This window comes from Cervus elaphus, chromosome 6 (genome assembly GCF_910594005.1).
Source record: "Cervus elaphus chromosome 6, mCerEla1.1, whole genome shotgun sequence".
NCBI lineage: Eukaryota > Metazoa > Chordata > Mammalia > Artiodactyla > Cervidae > Cervus > Cervus elaphus.
This window is the reverse complement of record NC_057820.1, coordinates 35,091,159-35,105,609: the sequence shown is the minus strand read 5'-3', so window position 1 is coordinate 35,105,609 and position 14,451 is coordinate 35,091,159. Positions and strand designations below refer to the sequence as shown.

Below are 14,451 nucleotides of genomic sequence, written 5' to 3'. Positions count from 1 at the left end.
ACATCAGATGGCCAAAGTACTGGAGCTTCAGGTTCAGCATCAGTCCTTCCAATGAATATTCACGGTTGATTACCTTCAGCAGCGACTGGTTTGATTTTCTTGCTGTCCAAGGGACTCTTCACCAGTACCACAATTCAAAAGTATCAACTCTTCAGCATTCAGCCTTCTTCATGGCCCAACTCTCACATCCATACATGACTACTGGAAAAACCATATGCTTGACAATAAGGACCTTTGTTGGCAAAATAATGTCTCTGCTTTGTAATACACTGTCTAAGTTTGTCATTGCTATTCTTGCAAGGAGCAAGCCTTTTTTAAAAATTTCATGGCTGCAGTCACTCTATGCAATGATTTTGAAGCCTAAGAAAATAAAATCTGCCACTCTTTCCACTTTTTCCCCTTCTGTTTGCGATGAAGTGATGGTATCAGATGACATGATCTTAGATTGTTGAATGTTGAGTTTTAAGCCAGCTTTTTCACTCTCCTCTTTCACCTTCATCAAGAGACTCTTTAGTTCCTCTTCACTTTAGCCATTAGAGTGGTATCATCTACATATCTGAGACTGTTGGTATTTCTTCAGGTAATCTTCACTCCAGCTTGTGATTCATTCAGCCTGGCATTTCACATGATATCTCTGCATAGGAGTTAAATAAGCAGGGTGACAATATACAACCTTGAAATACTCTTTCCCAATTTTGAACCAGTCAGTTGTTCCAAGTCCGGCTCTAATTGTCATTTCTTGTCCTGAATGCAGGTTTCTCAGGAGACAGGCAAGGTGGTCTGGTACTCCAACTCTTTAAGAATTTTCCTCAGTTTGTTGTGATTCACAACAAAGGCTTTCACATAGTCAATGAAGAAGAAGGCTTTTTTTTTTTTTTTTTTTTAAGTCCTTGCTTTTTCTATGATGAATGGATGTTGGCAATTTGATCTCTGGTTCTTCTGCCCTTTCTAAATCCAGTTTGAACATCTGGTAGTTCTTGGTTCATGTACTGTTGAAGTCTGGATTGAAGAATTTTGAGCCTAACCTTACTAGCATGCAAAATGAGTGCAATTGTCCGGTAGTTTGAACATTCTTTGGCAGTGCCTTTCTTTTATATTGGAATGAAAACTGACCTTTTCCAGTCCTGTAACTACTGCTGAGTTTTCCAAATTTTCCAGCATATTGAGTGCAGCAATTTAACAGCATCATCTTTTAGGATTTGAAATAGCTCATCTGGAATTCCATTACCTCCACCAGCTTTGTTCATAGTAATGCTTCCTAAGGTCCACTTGACTTCACACTCCAGGAAGTGTGGCTCTAGGTGAGTGACCACACAATTATGGTTAACTGGGTCATTAGGACTATTTTTGTATAGTTCTTCTATGTATTCTTCCCACCTTTTCTTAATCTCTTCTGCTTCTGTTAGGTCCATACCATTTCTGTCCTTTATTGTGCCCATCTTTCCATGAAATGTTCCCTTGGTATCTCCCATTTTCTTGAAGAGATCTCTAGTCTTTTTTATTCTATTGTTTTCCTGTTTCTTTGCATTGTTCATTTAAGAAGGCTTTCTTATCTCTCTGTGCTATTCTCTGGAACTTTGCATTCAGTTGGTTATATCTTTCCTTTTCTCCTTTGCCTTTCACTTCTCTTCTTTTCTAAGCTATTTTTAAGCCTCCTCAGACAACCACTTTGCCTTTTCGTATTTCTTTTTCTTGGGGATGGTTTTGATCATCGCCTCCTGTGCAATGTTATGAACTTCCAACCATAGTTCTTCAGGCACTCTGTCTTTTAGATCTAATCCCTTGAATCTACTTGTCACTTCCACTGTATAATTGAAAGGGATTTGATTTAGGTCATACCTGGGACTGGAACTTCACTGTTGCTCAGACAGTAAAGAATCTGCCTGCAATGCAGGTTCCATACCTGGGTCAGGAAGATCCTCTGGAGAAGGGAATGGAAACCCACTCCAGTATTCTTGCCTGGGGGTTCCCATGGACAGACGAGCCTAGCAGCTACAGTCTGTGGGTTCACAAAGAGTCAGACATGATTGAGTGACTAACACTCCAAACTCCTGAATGGCCTAGTGGTTTTCCCTACTTTTTTAAATTTAAGTCTAAATTTTGCAATAAGGAGCTCATGATCTGAGCCACAAGAAGCTGCAGGTCTTGTTTGTACTGACTGTATAGAGCTTCTCCATCTTTGCCTGCAAAGACTATAATGAATCAAATACTTATCCGATATAAACACTCCCTTTATTTCAGCTGCAAGCTACCGACACAATCTCATTCAGGTGGAAATGTTCTGAAAATTCTCTATTATGTGCTGGTTCCAGCAACCACTATACACAGTTCATTATCCAGAAGCAACAAACCTCACAGAATGCTGGAAGGCTTTGAAAAGCACCAATGAAGCACAAACATGGGGGCAACGTTTGATAGGATTAGGTGTCATTATTCGGGATGCAGTTTATGTATTAAATCAGACATTTCTACATTGTTCTTTATTCCCAGTGACTCTTGCCAGGTGACAACAGGTTACAGATGTGACCCAGGGCACTCTGGACCACCTGTGCCCAGGTACAAGCACAAGAGAAGAGGTGTCTTTCACCATGATGACCAAGGTTATTGATACTGAAGAGCAGGAAGCATTTGAACTGCTTTCACACAGTTGGGGCAAGGAGAAATTTGTGTGGACCCCAGGTAAAACTCGAAGGGGCTCTCTTGTTACTTCTTTATAACAACTGTGAACAGAAAATGCTTACCTCCAAGAATGAAAGACTGATTCAGCCTACCAGTTAAGCCACCATGATTTGCCAGGTTGTTGGTGATGGGAAGTCAGAATGGATGCTGGAGGAGGGAGAGGTTAAGAACTATATGAGGTCCTGAGATCAGCTGAGGGGCTACAATTTGGTCTGTAATTGGCCTCTTCTGAATTTTCCTTCAGAAAGAAAAGCCTACAGAACCATGGAACAGATGCTTCTGGAACTTGTGTCGAAAAGTTGCTTTGTGTTGCAAAAAAAGTGGAGCATAGCAACCACAAAAATCTGTCTCACATATCTTCACTTGCAGGCATGGTAACTGACCTACAGACCTTAACCCTAACACCTCTAAAATCCATCATCATATTTACACCAAGGCCATGGTTTGTATAGATTGAAAGTGAAAGTTGCTCAGTCATGTCTGACTCTTTGTGATCCCATGGATTAGACAGTCCACGGAATTCTCTAGGCCAGAATACTGGAGTGGGTAGCCTTTCCCTTCTCCAGGGGCTCTTCCTAACCCAGGAATTGAACCCAGGTCTCCTGCATGGCAGGCAGATTTTTTACCAGATGAGCCACAAGGGAAGCCCAGGAATACAGGAGTGGGGAGCCTATCCCTTCTCCAATGGATCTTCCCGACCCAGGAATCAAACTGTGGTCTCCTGCATTGCAGGCAGATTTTTTTTTTACCAACTGAGCTATCAGGAAAGCCCTTGGATAGATTACTCCCAGTCAATTACTGAATATGGTACTGATAAGATAGACGCATTCCTATGAGCCTCCTACAACAGCCAATGTTGGCTTGGGGACTCCTTGGCAGCCTTGGCAACCTCTCTTAGAGGTACACTTTGGTCTCAGATGCTGGCCTCCACCATCCTTCCTCTGATATCTATCTGGGACCAGATTTGCATCACAGTCTGACGTCTCTCCCAGCTTCCTCTCATCCCTTCCTCTTTTTCCTCACAAGTATTCCCTTTAATAATATCATGTATATGGAATTTCCTCTTGACATAGGCTTCTTGGAGATCTAAACTAGTCCAGGCATTATATCATAGATTGTTGTTCAGTCGCCAAGTCATCTCTGACTCTTTGCAACTCCATGGACTGCAGCACACCAGGCTTCCCTGTCCCTTACCAACTCCTGGAGTTTGCCCAAGTTTATGTCCATTGACTTGGGGATATCATAGGTACTAAGATGCAAAATATATGTATATTATCTGCACTCATTTTTAACACATATCTGAAAAATAAGAATTAATACACATTTTACAAGTGAAACATGTGACATTCCAGAAGGTTAACCACTGCACACATTCACACAAGTAACAAGTGGCTGTGGGAAGATTCACATCTAAGTTTCTCTGGCATGCAATTATGTAGATCTTTCTATCTAAGCGCTGAGTCACTCTACTGAAATGAGAAATTATTACCTCCCCAGAAAATAATTTGGGACAGGTATGGCTACTACTCCATGGAGTCAGACTTCTTCCACCATAAGAAAAAAAATTAATATCCAGAATTAAAATGAGCTATTTTGAAAGATAGTGCATTCTTCATCACAGGAGATGTGAAAGTGTAGGCTGGATAAGTGAGTGGCAGGAAATTGGTAGGGAAACTTCAAGCATCAGAATGAGCTCTGAAGAATTAGGTTCTACATTGACTGTCAATGCTTATGTTGCTTGGTATTTACTCGAACCTTCACAGATGAGTCCTTCAATTACTTCATAGATACGAAGCTCCTCCAAAGTGACTGGAGTTTAATAATTTCTGGAAATTATCTCAAATGCCATAGAAATAGTTTCATATAGACTGATTTTTTCCCCTAGTATTTCTTCCCTGTTTCCAATAGCTATTAAAAATGTATCAAGTATGTATTTTTCTTCATACAGCAATCTTAGAGAATTCCAGAGATTAGAAAGATCTTAGAAATCTTCTGTTCAAATCCATTTCCTTTATAATAACTGAAGCTGACCAACAGTTATAGAATCAAAGATTATTCTATTCTTTTAATTTAAGATTTTTGTTTTAGTTGTTTTTAAATAGCAAGGTATGGAAATTTTAGACTGATATTTGTTTATGTCTCACTTTTTCCCAAAGGGTAAGAATTTCCATGAAGTTACCTACCAGTCCCTAAACTACTTATTTGCATCCAAAGGCAGCATTATCCTTAGAAGACCAATAATCATTTGTCCAGTAGACTCATTGAGACCAAGAATAATTTGCTGTCAAATATTGGTAATTTGGAGTATTTGGGTGAGAACTAAACTCCTCATACTTTAGTTAATTATAGTATGCTGTATGTTACCATAAACTGTTCTTTTTTGTTTTGCCATTAAAAACTTCAGCAATGCTATATACATATACACACATCATTCTATCCCATCAGAAACTGAAATAAACAAACAAAAAATTGACAGAGAAAGGGAGGCGCATCCAGTACAAGGTGAGTTCACATCCTTCTGGAGTCAAAGATATTTGCCACCTTAAAGGTAAGATTTCAGTTCAGTTGCTCAGTCGTGTCCGACTCTTTGTGACCCCATGAATCGCAGCACGCCAGGCCTCCCTGGTAAGATTTAGGCTAACAGAGATGGTGTTAGAAATTTGAATGAGAAAACAGCATTGGAACACGTATATTGCCATATGTAAAACAGATGACCAATGCAAGTTTGATGCATGAAGCAGGGCACTCAAAGCTGGTGCCCTGGGATAACCCAGAGTTTGGGGTGGCGAGGGAGGTGGGAGGGGGGTTCAGAATGGTGGGACAAATGTGCCCCATGGCTGATTCATGTTGATGTATGGCAAAAAACACCACAATATTTAAAGGCAATTAGCCTCCAGTTAAAATAATTAATTAAAAATTAAAAAGATAAAACATAAAAGGAGAGAAAAAAACGAAACCTGAGCGCTTAAATTTTTTTTTAAATGTATTGCTTAAAAAAGTTTTTAAAACACTTTGTAACTTATGGGCTTAACTATGTATTCATGCTGTTTTTCAGTCGCTAAGTCATGTCCAACTCTTTGCAGCCCCATGGATTGCAGCACTCCAGGCTTCCCTGTCCTTCATCAACTCCCTCAGTTTGCTCAAACTCATGTCCATTGAGTTGATGTGGCCATCCAACCATCTCATCCTCTGTCGACCCCTTCTCCACCTGCCTTCAATCTTTACCAGTATCAGGGTCTTTCCCAATGAGTAAAAGAGATTGTCACTAAATATAAAAATGCAACCCATGCCCTCTTATTTTGTTTCTTTTTTTAAGTTCTGAAAAATGTTGACATTTAAAATGTTTGTTGTAAACAAGGAAGCTTCTACTGACTACAGGATATAATCTTAGCTTCCCAAACTTGAATCAGAGTTCATGGCCTGATATTTACCTAAAATCATATTCATCATCTTAGTTGATTTTTATTATATGTTGTCATGGCTTTTCTCTGTGATGATGGAGGCAATCCTAAATCAAAAGAAATTTACTGCAGCATTCTGTCTCCCTGACACAGCAGAAGGGCTCCTCTGAGAGATTTAGATTATTCTGCACGTCTTGGTAACGTAACATTTTCATGGTACCAAAGCCCTTTTAGAATCAGACAATATCTAGAATGCAGAGATGATAGAATACATCATTTAAAACTGCCAAATCAGTACTTCTATTTTGCTTTCTGAGAATCATTTTTTAAAAGTCATCATGATTTTCAAATATAGTAGATCTGCCATGTTTCTTGGACACAAATTTTGATAAGAAATTGGTGCATACCAAACTTAATATTTAGCTTGCTGAGAAAATGCAAGGCATGTGTTGGACATTCTATTAAAGGCAGACATTTTAGAAAGATCTTTAATTGTATAGTGATTTTCTGTAAACCTCATTTAGGTTCTTAGAAAACCCAACCAAAGCCAAAATATTAGCTTTTATTTTTATTGTGTTCTGAAAATATTACATTAGCACTTCCTCGTATCTTCTAAATAGTTTTAAATAAAGTTATCTGAAAAAGTATCATGACACTCTAATGGCTGAAAACAGGAAAAATATTCGTTCCCAATCCTTCACACCTGTTTCTACATCCTTTTCCATGTAAATTTAGATTGTCCATTCACAACGAGCTGACTATGGGAACTGGACTGATCCTCTGATTATGGGATTGGACAATGGAATGTGCGGGCTGAAGTGCAGTTGGGCTTATTCTCACCCTTCAGTCACAGGGCAAATGAGCTCATATCTAGGCTAGCCTGCTGGTCTCTGACAGAAGAGGAGGGCCATGTGGAACACAGCCAAGGTGTACCAGTATATATCAACCAGTCCACAGGCGCATGAGCAAGCACAGTCCAGATCAGCAGAAACGCATATGAGCTTTCACCTAACATTATATTCTACTTTGATCTATCATATTTGTGATAGATAAAGCTATGTCAGGCATAATGGTCAATAATGTGAGTAATAATGCTACATATATTATACACATATTTGGGAAGGACTAAAAATAATTTCAAGTGACAAAATCAGAATTAAATATATCTCAAGAGTGAGAAGGAGTTACAACACCAAATAAAGGATAAATGTTTTCCTCGAGAGAAGGGAGCAGACTTACTGGCATGACAGAATGAAATACTTTCATAAAGACTAAAGGAAACAGTGCATTGACATGAGCCTTGAGAGAAGTCAGAAGCCAAACCATATATTTCAAGTTAGCATTAGGCATTTATCTGGAGAGTGTAGCAAATAGTAAAATAGGTCTGGTCTCTGTCTAGACTAGATTAATCCATAGTAATTATTACATAGTGAATTGAATATTTTATATTCAATTAGAAGACTGATTCAATTGGAAACGGTGTGGAGGTTAGGTATAAAATTTTGAAGCGCCAAGCTGAAATTTCTGGCATAACTTGTCATATTTTTGTGGCCTAAAGAAAGTCATTTAATCTCTCCAGCGTATTAACTGGGACACGGATAATATCCCTCTGATGAACTGCTAAACGTGCAGTGAGTTCATCACTTTGGCCACAGTCCTGGCCCTAAAATCATAAAGTTGATGACAGCAGGTGATATTTTCTCTCAAATTTAGAGAAACATAAAAGTCAGCATCCCTTCACTAAGTCAAGCAAACAGGGCACGAAGAAAACTAGTTGTAGCAGTTGTAGATGAAAAAAAGAAAGGGAGAATCACTGCCTTGCAGTATGCTCGCTGAGAGGCAGGAATCAATCAGCCTAATTTCCTATTGCTATCCAAGAAGAATGCTGTTAAATATTTCTTGGGAAAGCCAGAGGGCGACCCTGGCTTCTCATCTAGGGAATCTGAAGGAGGCAGGCTGGCTTAGGGCAGCATAGAAGACGGATTCTTTCCCAGCTGAGCCAATAGGGAAGCCCAAGAATACTGGAAAGGGTAGTCTATCCCTTCTCCAGCAGATCTTCCTGACCCAGGAATTGAACTGGGTTCTCCTGCACTGCAGGCGGATTCTTTACCAGCTGAGCTACCACAGAAGCCCAGGACACCCTGCAATAGTATCTAATTAAGAGGGGACACTGGTAGAACAACCAAGAAGAATGTGCTGTCCTCTGGTGAAGCAGACATGAGTGAGGCATCATAAGAGGCGATGAGGTGGGGAGCAGGCAGGCAGTGTGGGAATTCTCGGACATCAGCTGGAATACAAGGATCTCTCAGAGAGGAAGGCAAAAATCTGACAATTCTTCCTTCCCAATCTTGCTACCTGGTGTCAGGCTGACCCTGACATTACAGAATACACTTTGAAATGGATGTAGGATTGCCTCTGATTTAGACTGGACTTGGATTTTTTTATCTGAAAGTGAATCTTAATTACTAGCATGGTACTGCTGATTCACCAAAATGCAGCTGAGAGCTACAGTACCTGTGTAATAATCCCTAAAGGCGTAGGAGAGGGAGACTTTAGATAGCATGGGCGAAAGGAGTAATTGGGGAAAACAAGAAATGTTTTAAATCATCATGGTGATTTATTGAGCTAAGCTTGTTCATTATGCTGTTTTTTTCTACAAAGAAGTAATGAGCTATTAGTTGTTAAATCATTTAAAACAGTATATGGCATAAAGTATATTTTTGTTTTTGATACAGTAAGGACTTAATAAATGTTAGCTTTTATTATAATTATTTATTTGAAGAAAAATATCAAATTTCAATGTGATTCAAAATAGAAAGGGCTGTATTGAATAGTAACAATGGAAAATTACAAAGGCAAAAACCAGAGAGTCATGGGTCAAGCATCATTCTGAAGCTGAATAGAAGATTCTTTTCTGGGGTCTTTAATTCCAGGATTCTATTATTTTAAGCTTGAATTATTTCTCCATATGGGAAAAAAAAGCTTTTTTTTTCTTTTTACAAAATTAAACAGACAATATAACTCTTCCTATACTTTTAAATGTAAAGAAACATAGATTATTTCTTTTTATTCTCTAAGAGCATCCACTGTTAAATCAATATCATTCATCCTTTTCATATGGAGTACTAGCTCCTTTTATCAAGTGCATGTCATAAAAACTTGCCTGTCAGTATTCATTCTTTGATGGCTCTTTTTTCATTTTTGAAAATGATACTGACATGAAATAGGTGAAACATCACGATAGTATAGCTAGAACTGTCCTGGCAAGGGACTAAGCTTTTACATAACAATAACTTGCTTTCCTTTTGCTAACTTATTTTGAGGTTTTACATAAAGGATTTTAATAACAACAAAACAGACCAGAGGTTAAGCAAAGAGCATTTCACTTTTTTAAGTATCTGTCATTTTCAGAAATACACATATATATACACACATATACACACATTTACTTGTGTGTGTGTGTATAAAAATTTCATGACTCAGAGAACTATATCTCATTTCAAATTTTAAGGGGACTAGTTCTGTACTTACATCTTGGTTGGTCATTTCCCAGTAGGGTCTTTCTCCATAAGACACAACCTCCCACATCACGATTCCATAGCTCCAGACATCACTCGCAGAGGTAAACTTTCGGAAAGCTATAGCTTCTGGGGCAGTCCATCTGATTGGAATTTTGCCTCCCTAAAATTGAAAAAGAATAAATAAAATTCCCACATACTTCAAATGTATCTAGGGATACGCCTGCCTCTCTGAAAAGATGTAGAAAGAGATGTAGCATTTTTAAGTGAATCTGTTTGACAGCATGCAGTCTCCTTTCACATATCTCAAGCCCATAAGCACTTGTAGACTGACTACTAATTGGCTGTCCAGAAGGCTTCTAGTTTAAATTCTGTTTGACTGCTGGAACACATACAGGACCCACATCTCAATTACAGTATCAGGATGGCAACTTTAAGTGGGGAAAGCAGGCAGTAAGGCAAATCAATAAGGTATACTTTGAAAATAAAGGACTCAAATTCCCAGGGTATCACTTTTTCCTTTAATATAGGGATTGTAAATAGAATTTTTTGACTGCTGAATGCAACCCTGAGAAGTTTCAAAGTTAATAAGACAAGCATGAAAATCAGATATATTTAAAAAAAAAAAACTTAGTTATACTTTCTCCTGACACTGTGCAATTTCTTTTAGACTTGATTTCTCTTATTTTTTGTTGTTATACTTCTGTGTATATTTGATCAAACTGCTTATATTTAAAAGTAAAAGGCAAGTATCTAATCTAGAATCAACCAAATTAAAAATTATTAAAATTAGATTATGGGGGAACACTCACAACGTTATCAAGTTTGGGTTTTTACTTGATAAAAACTATATTGGGTAAGTTTTCTCTTAGTCTACAAAATAAACAATTTTATATCTCACCCATTTCAGTGTAAACTCTTTTCTCTTAAGTTTTAAAAGAAGAAAAATCCATGCAACCAAATATTTCATCTATAAGCAAATATACCTTAAAATAGAGACTGAGAGAGAGAAAAATATGGGTTTTAAATATTTTGTTGGAAGAAACTAAAATATGTTTTCCTGTATTGCAGGAAGAAAAAAATTCAATTCACCTACCAGAAGAAAATGGGACTTAAATTGCTCTTTATGAACCAAAGTTTCAAGACATATGAAGAAATAATAATTTCATGTAATGATTGAAATTTTTCTGTGAGTTGACGTTAATTTGAATTCTTCAAGCTAATTTTGAATTATTTGCTCCTTAGAAATATGATAATACCACTTTAAGAAGACTCTAATGAAACATACTTTTGTTAATTAAATATTCATAGGCAAGATCACATCATTAGGCCGACTAAGTGGCATTGGGATGGCCTATATTACTATTATATATAATATTTTATGTATTATTATATAATATATGTATACACAGATATGTATGCATAATAATATATGTATTAACATATATAATAATACATGTATATATAAATAGCTGTTCAGTCATGTCTGACTCGTTGCGACCCCATGTGGAATAGCAGCCTACCAGGCTCCTCTGTCCGTGGAATTCTCCAGGCAAGAATACTAGAGTGGGTTGCCATTCTCCAAGGGATCTTCCTGATCCAGGGATTGAACCCAGGTCTGCATGGCAGCCAGATTATTTACCTTCTGAGCCACCCACCAGGGAAGCCCTTCCGATTTCTCTTCAAACTGTAATTTGTTGATTATTTTAAACTTCAGCCTGGAAGTCTTCTCCTGGTCCTCTGACCATCATATTGTACATCAGCATTATCTGAAGTTCCCTCACTGGCTCATCTCTCAGTATATGGATTTTCCACAAAGTGTAACCACACCCCATTTCAGAGGAGTAAATTTGGAGGGCCTCATTTTGGCTTCCTTCCCCCTCCTTCTCCACTAGCATGACACATTTACACAGACCTTGACAAATTCACTTCATGCATTTATTAGTAACTAAGACACCAATCAACCATACTGGGAACACATTTTTCTATAAACTCAATCCTGTTTAGGCCAAGTTTATTAAGTGTAACTCTAATCCCAGGAGAATCCCTACTTGAGGTTTCAGTTAACAGAAATAATGACAATAGTAATTAGGTCCAGAAGACAGGAAAATCCCACCAATTAATTTATTGATTTATTAAGCTGACCAACGGAAAGTTTTGTTTGCTTAGGTAAGTTACTCTTGACCTTCAGCATAGTGTTATCCTTAATGATCCATAAATCACAACACAATGGAAAAAAAAAAACAGCCTTATAATCTAAAATAGACTAAAAGAAGTAATTTTAAAACATTGAATTAAATTAGAAAATGTGAACATTTAGCATAAGTGATGGCAAAAGTATTCTGTATTGAAACAAAAGTTAACCACATTGTATAGTGAAAAAGATATAATGATAAATTCCTGCCTTCATAAGATGTTTAAACATTGAGGATGTTTTGATGAACTTCAAAAGATTTAAAACAAGTTTAGTTTATTGTAAGGTATTAAAACTCAAGAAATGCAGTACATAGACTGCCCAGAAAATTCTGTTGCATCATTACCCATAGTTTTCTACAGAAAGAACTGTCAATTATATTACAATGATTCAGGAAGCAATTACTTTGCTGGAAAAGGGTGTTGATTTATGCTCATTTTGACAATATGATTTAGTGACCAATTTTCCATAGAAGTGGGCTTAACAGTTTACAAAGTATAAAAGAAAAGCAATTAGGCATTAAAATACCTCCAGTAAATCAAAACTTTCTGAAGGAATAGCTCTTTTATTCCCTATCATGTGAATATTTAGAAGGCAGCTTTAGCTATTTACGTATTTGTTTTGTACATGAAAAAACTATGGTATAGGGTTGATGCTACCCCAAATGCTATACATGTTTATATATTTACATATAAAGCATATGAATATATTCAGATATATAATATGAGTACATATTACATACATATATTGTATGTTAATATATGTATATATTTATTACTTTTAATACAGGAGATTCTTTAACTTTTACACTTAATACTCTATATGATTTTTATCAGTTGTATCTACTCTGAACCAAAATTTTTTATTTTCAGTATCTGTAGAAAAAAAATAAACAATTAAGACTCATCAGGTGAATACTCAGCTTATCTAAGTTTAATATTTGAATTTTCTGACATCTAACAAAGAAAGTTATTTGGACTTTTTTAGCCACCCTCTCTGTTTCCTCACTCTTTCTTCCTATATTGCAGGAACTTCTTTTTCTTTTGGCTATTTCTTTAAAAATCTTTAAATATTCAATGTCTCCAGTGTAGCATTTCAGAAATGCATTCTGTTAGATCTTACCCTTGTGGTGTAGGCTGCCTCAGGATCATCTTCCAGGACCCTGGAAAGCCCAAAGTCAGACACTTTGCACACAAGGTTACTGTTGATTAAGATGTTTCTGGCAGCAAGGTCTCTATGCACGTAGCCCATGTCGGAAAGGTATTTCATTCCTGCAGCGATGCCTCTCAGCATGCCAACCAGCTGGATCACAGTGAACTGCCCGTCATTTTTCTGTAAAGATTATACAGAAATATTAGTCCTGCAACACCTATCACTGGGGAAAGATACATAAGGATCTTCCTTCAATCCCTAAATTAATACATACTGCTACCAAATTCACATTGCAATTTCTATCTGAAGGAGAATGGAAAAAAAATTAAGCAAGACAGTAAACTTGATAACTGTATCAGTTACCAAGTGTATACAAAGTGTCCTCTGCTTGGTGAAAGCAGATGAAGGCACTGAAAACCCTCGACCGAAATCTTATGTATTGCTGCTCTTTTCTGCATTGTAATTCCTTTCTTAGTCATCAGAAGAGCGTTTTCATCACTCTAATTTAGTGCCTGCTTTGGGTTAACACTGCACATTTTAGAACTGATTTAAAAGAAACTGTTTGGATAGGCATATTGGGGTAAAGAAGTGGCCAGAGGACATAAGTGAGATTCTGCAGTAGCAGATGAGGGAGGGAGGGACTGAGCAATGACCAGGGGAATGTTGGTATTTCTGGGAGGCTCGCGGGCACTGGATTTGGTGCAGATGTAAGAATAAGGCTCAACTGATGCTTATTTCGAAATAAAAGAACGATGTGACCTTACGGGGCTGATAAACTTAAATATATGTACAAGAAATTTGGCAGCAGAGTCTGGTAGAGGCTGGAGACTGGAAGAGACGTTTGCCTTACCACTGGACCCCTGTCATATTCTTATTATGGCAACTAATGCCACTGTTGCTTCACTTTTCTACTCAATGACAGTCCTTGCTATTTGAAGATGAAAGCTTGCCAGTCCACAGGTTTAATCAGGCCTGCAAATATGTTACATTGTTCAGTACATACTATTTACTAATGAAATGAGTAGCCAACGTTTAACGTTTGGAGACTTGCATAGTAAATTCTTTTCCTAAAACCCAGAGGATCTAACAACATTGACTACCATCTATTATCACATAAGGATTCTTCAAATACAGAAGTAAAAATAGTGGCTGGCCCGCAGGGGAGTTATGAGTCTGTTTGACTCTTTCATTAGTATAGATGATTTTCACAGATTTTATAGACATTTTCCTTGTTCTGCCTGATATTACATATTTTGAGAGAGTTAAATACTTATATTCTTTTTAAAAATTTTTTCATTGTGATTGAAAAATTACAATGCAAAAAATTGCAAAAAAAAAATTTACAATCTTGTGTTGGTTTCAGGTGTAGAGTAAAGTGAACCAGCTATACATATACATATATCTACCCTTTTTTAGATTCTTTTCCCAATAGGCCATTACAGAGTACTGAGTAGAGTTTTCTGTTCTATATGGTAGGTATTCATTAGTTATCTATTTTATATATAAT

General features: G+C 37.2%; 1 protein-coding gene across 5 annotated transcripts in view; it reads right to left on the bottom strand.

Moving 5' to 3' along the window:
- The window catches only part of EPHA5 (EPH receptor A5), a 383,390-nt gene that overhangs the window by 21,109 nt on the left and 347,830 nt on the right, over positions 1–14,451 (bottom strand). For all 5 annotated transcript variants that reach the window (XM_043906637.1, XM_043906639.1, XM_043906638.1 and 2 more), the window contains 2 exons: positions 12,915–13,124; positions 9,612–9,761 (listed from right to left, as the gene is read on the bottom strand). In XM_043906637.1, the coding sequence (XP_043762572.1) occupies positions 9,612–9,761; positions 12,915–13,124 (360 nt within the window). The remainder of the gene's footprint in view (positions 1–9,611; positions 9,762–12,914; positions 13,125–14,451) is intronic.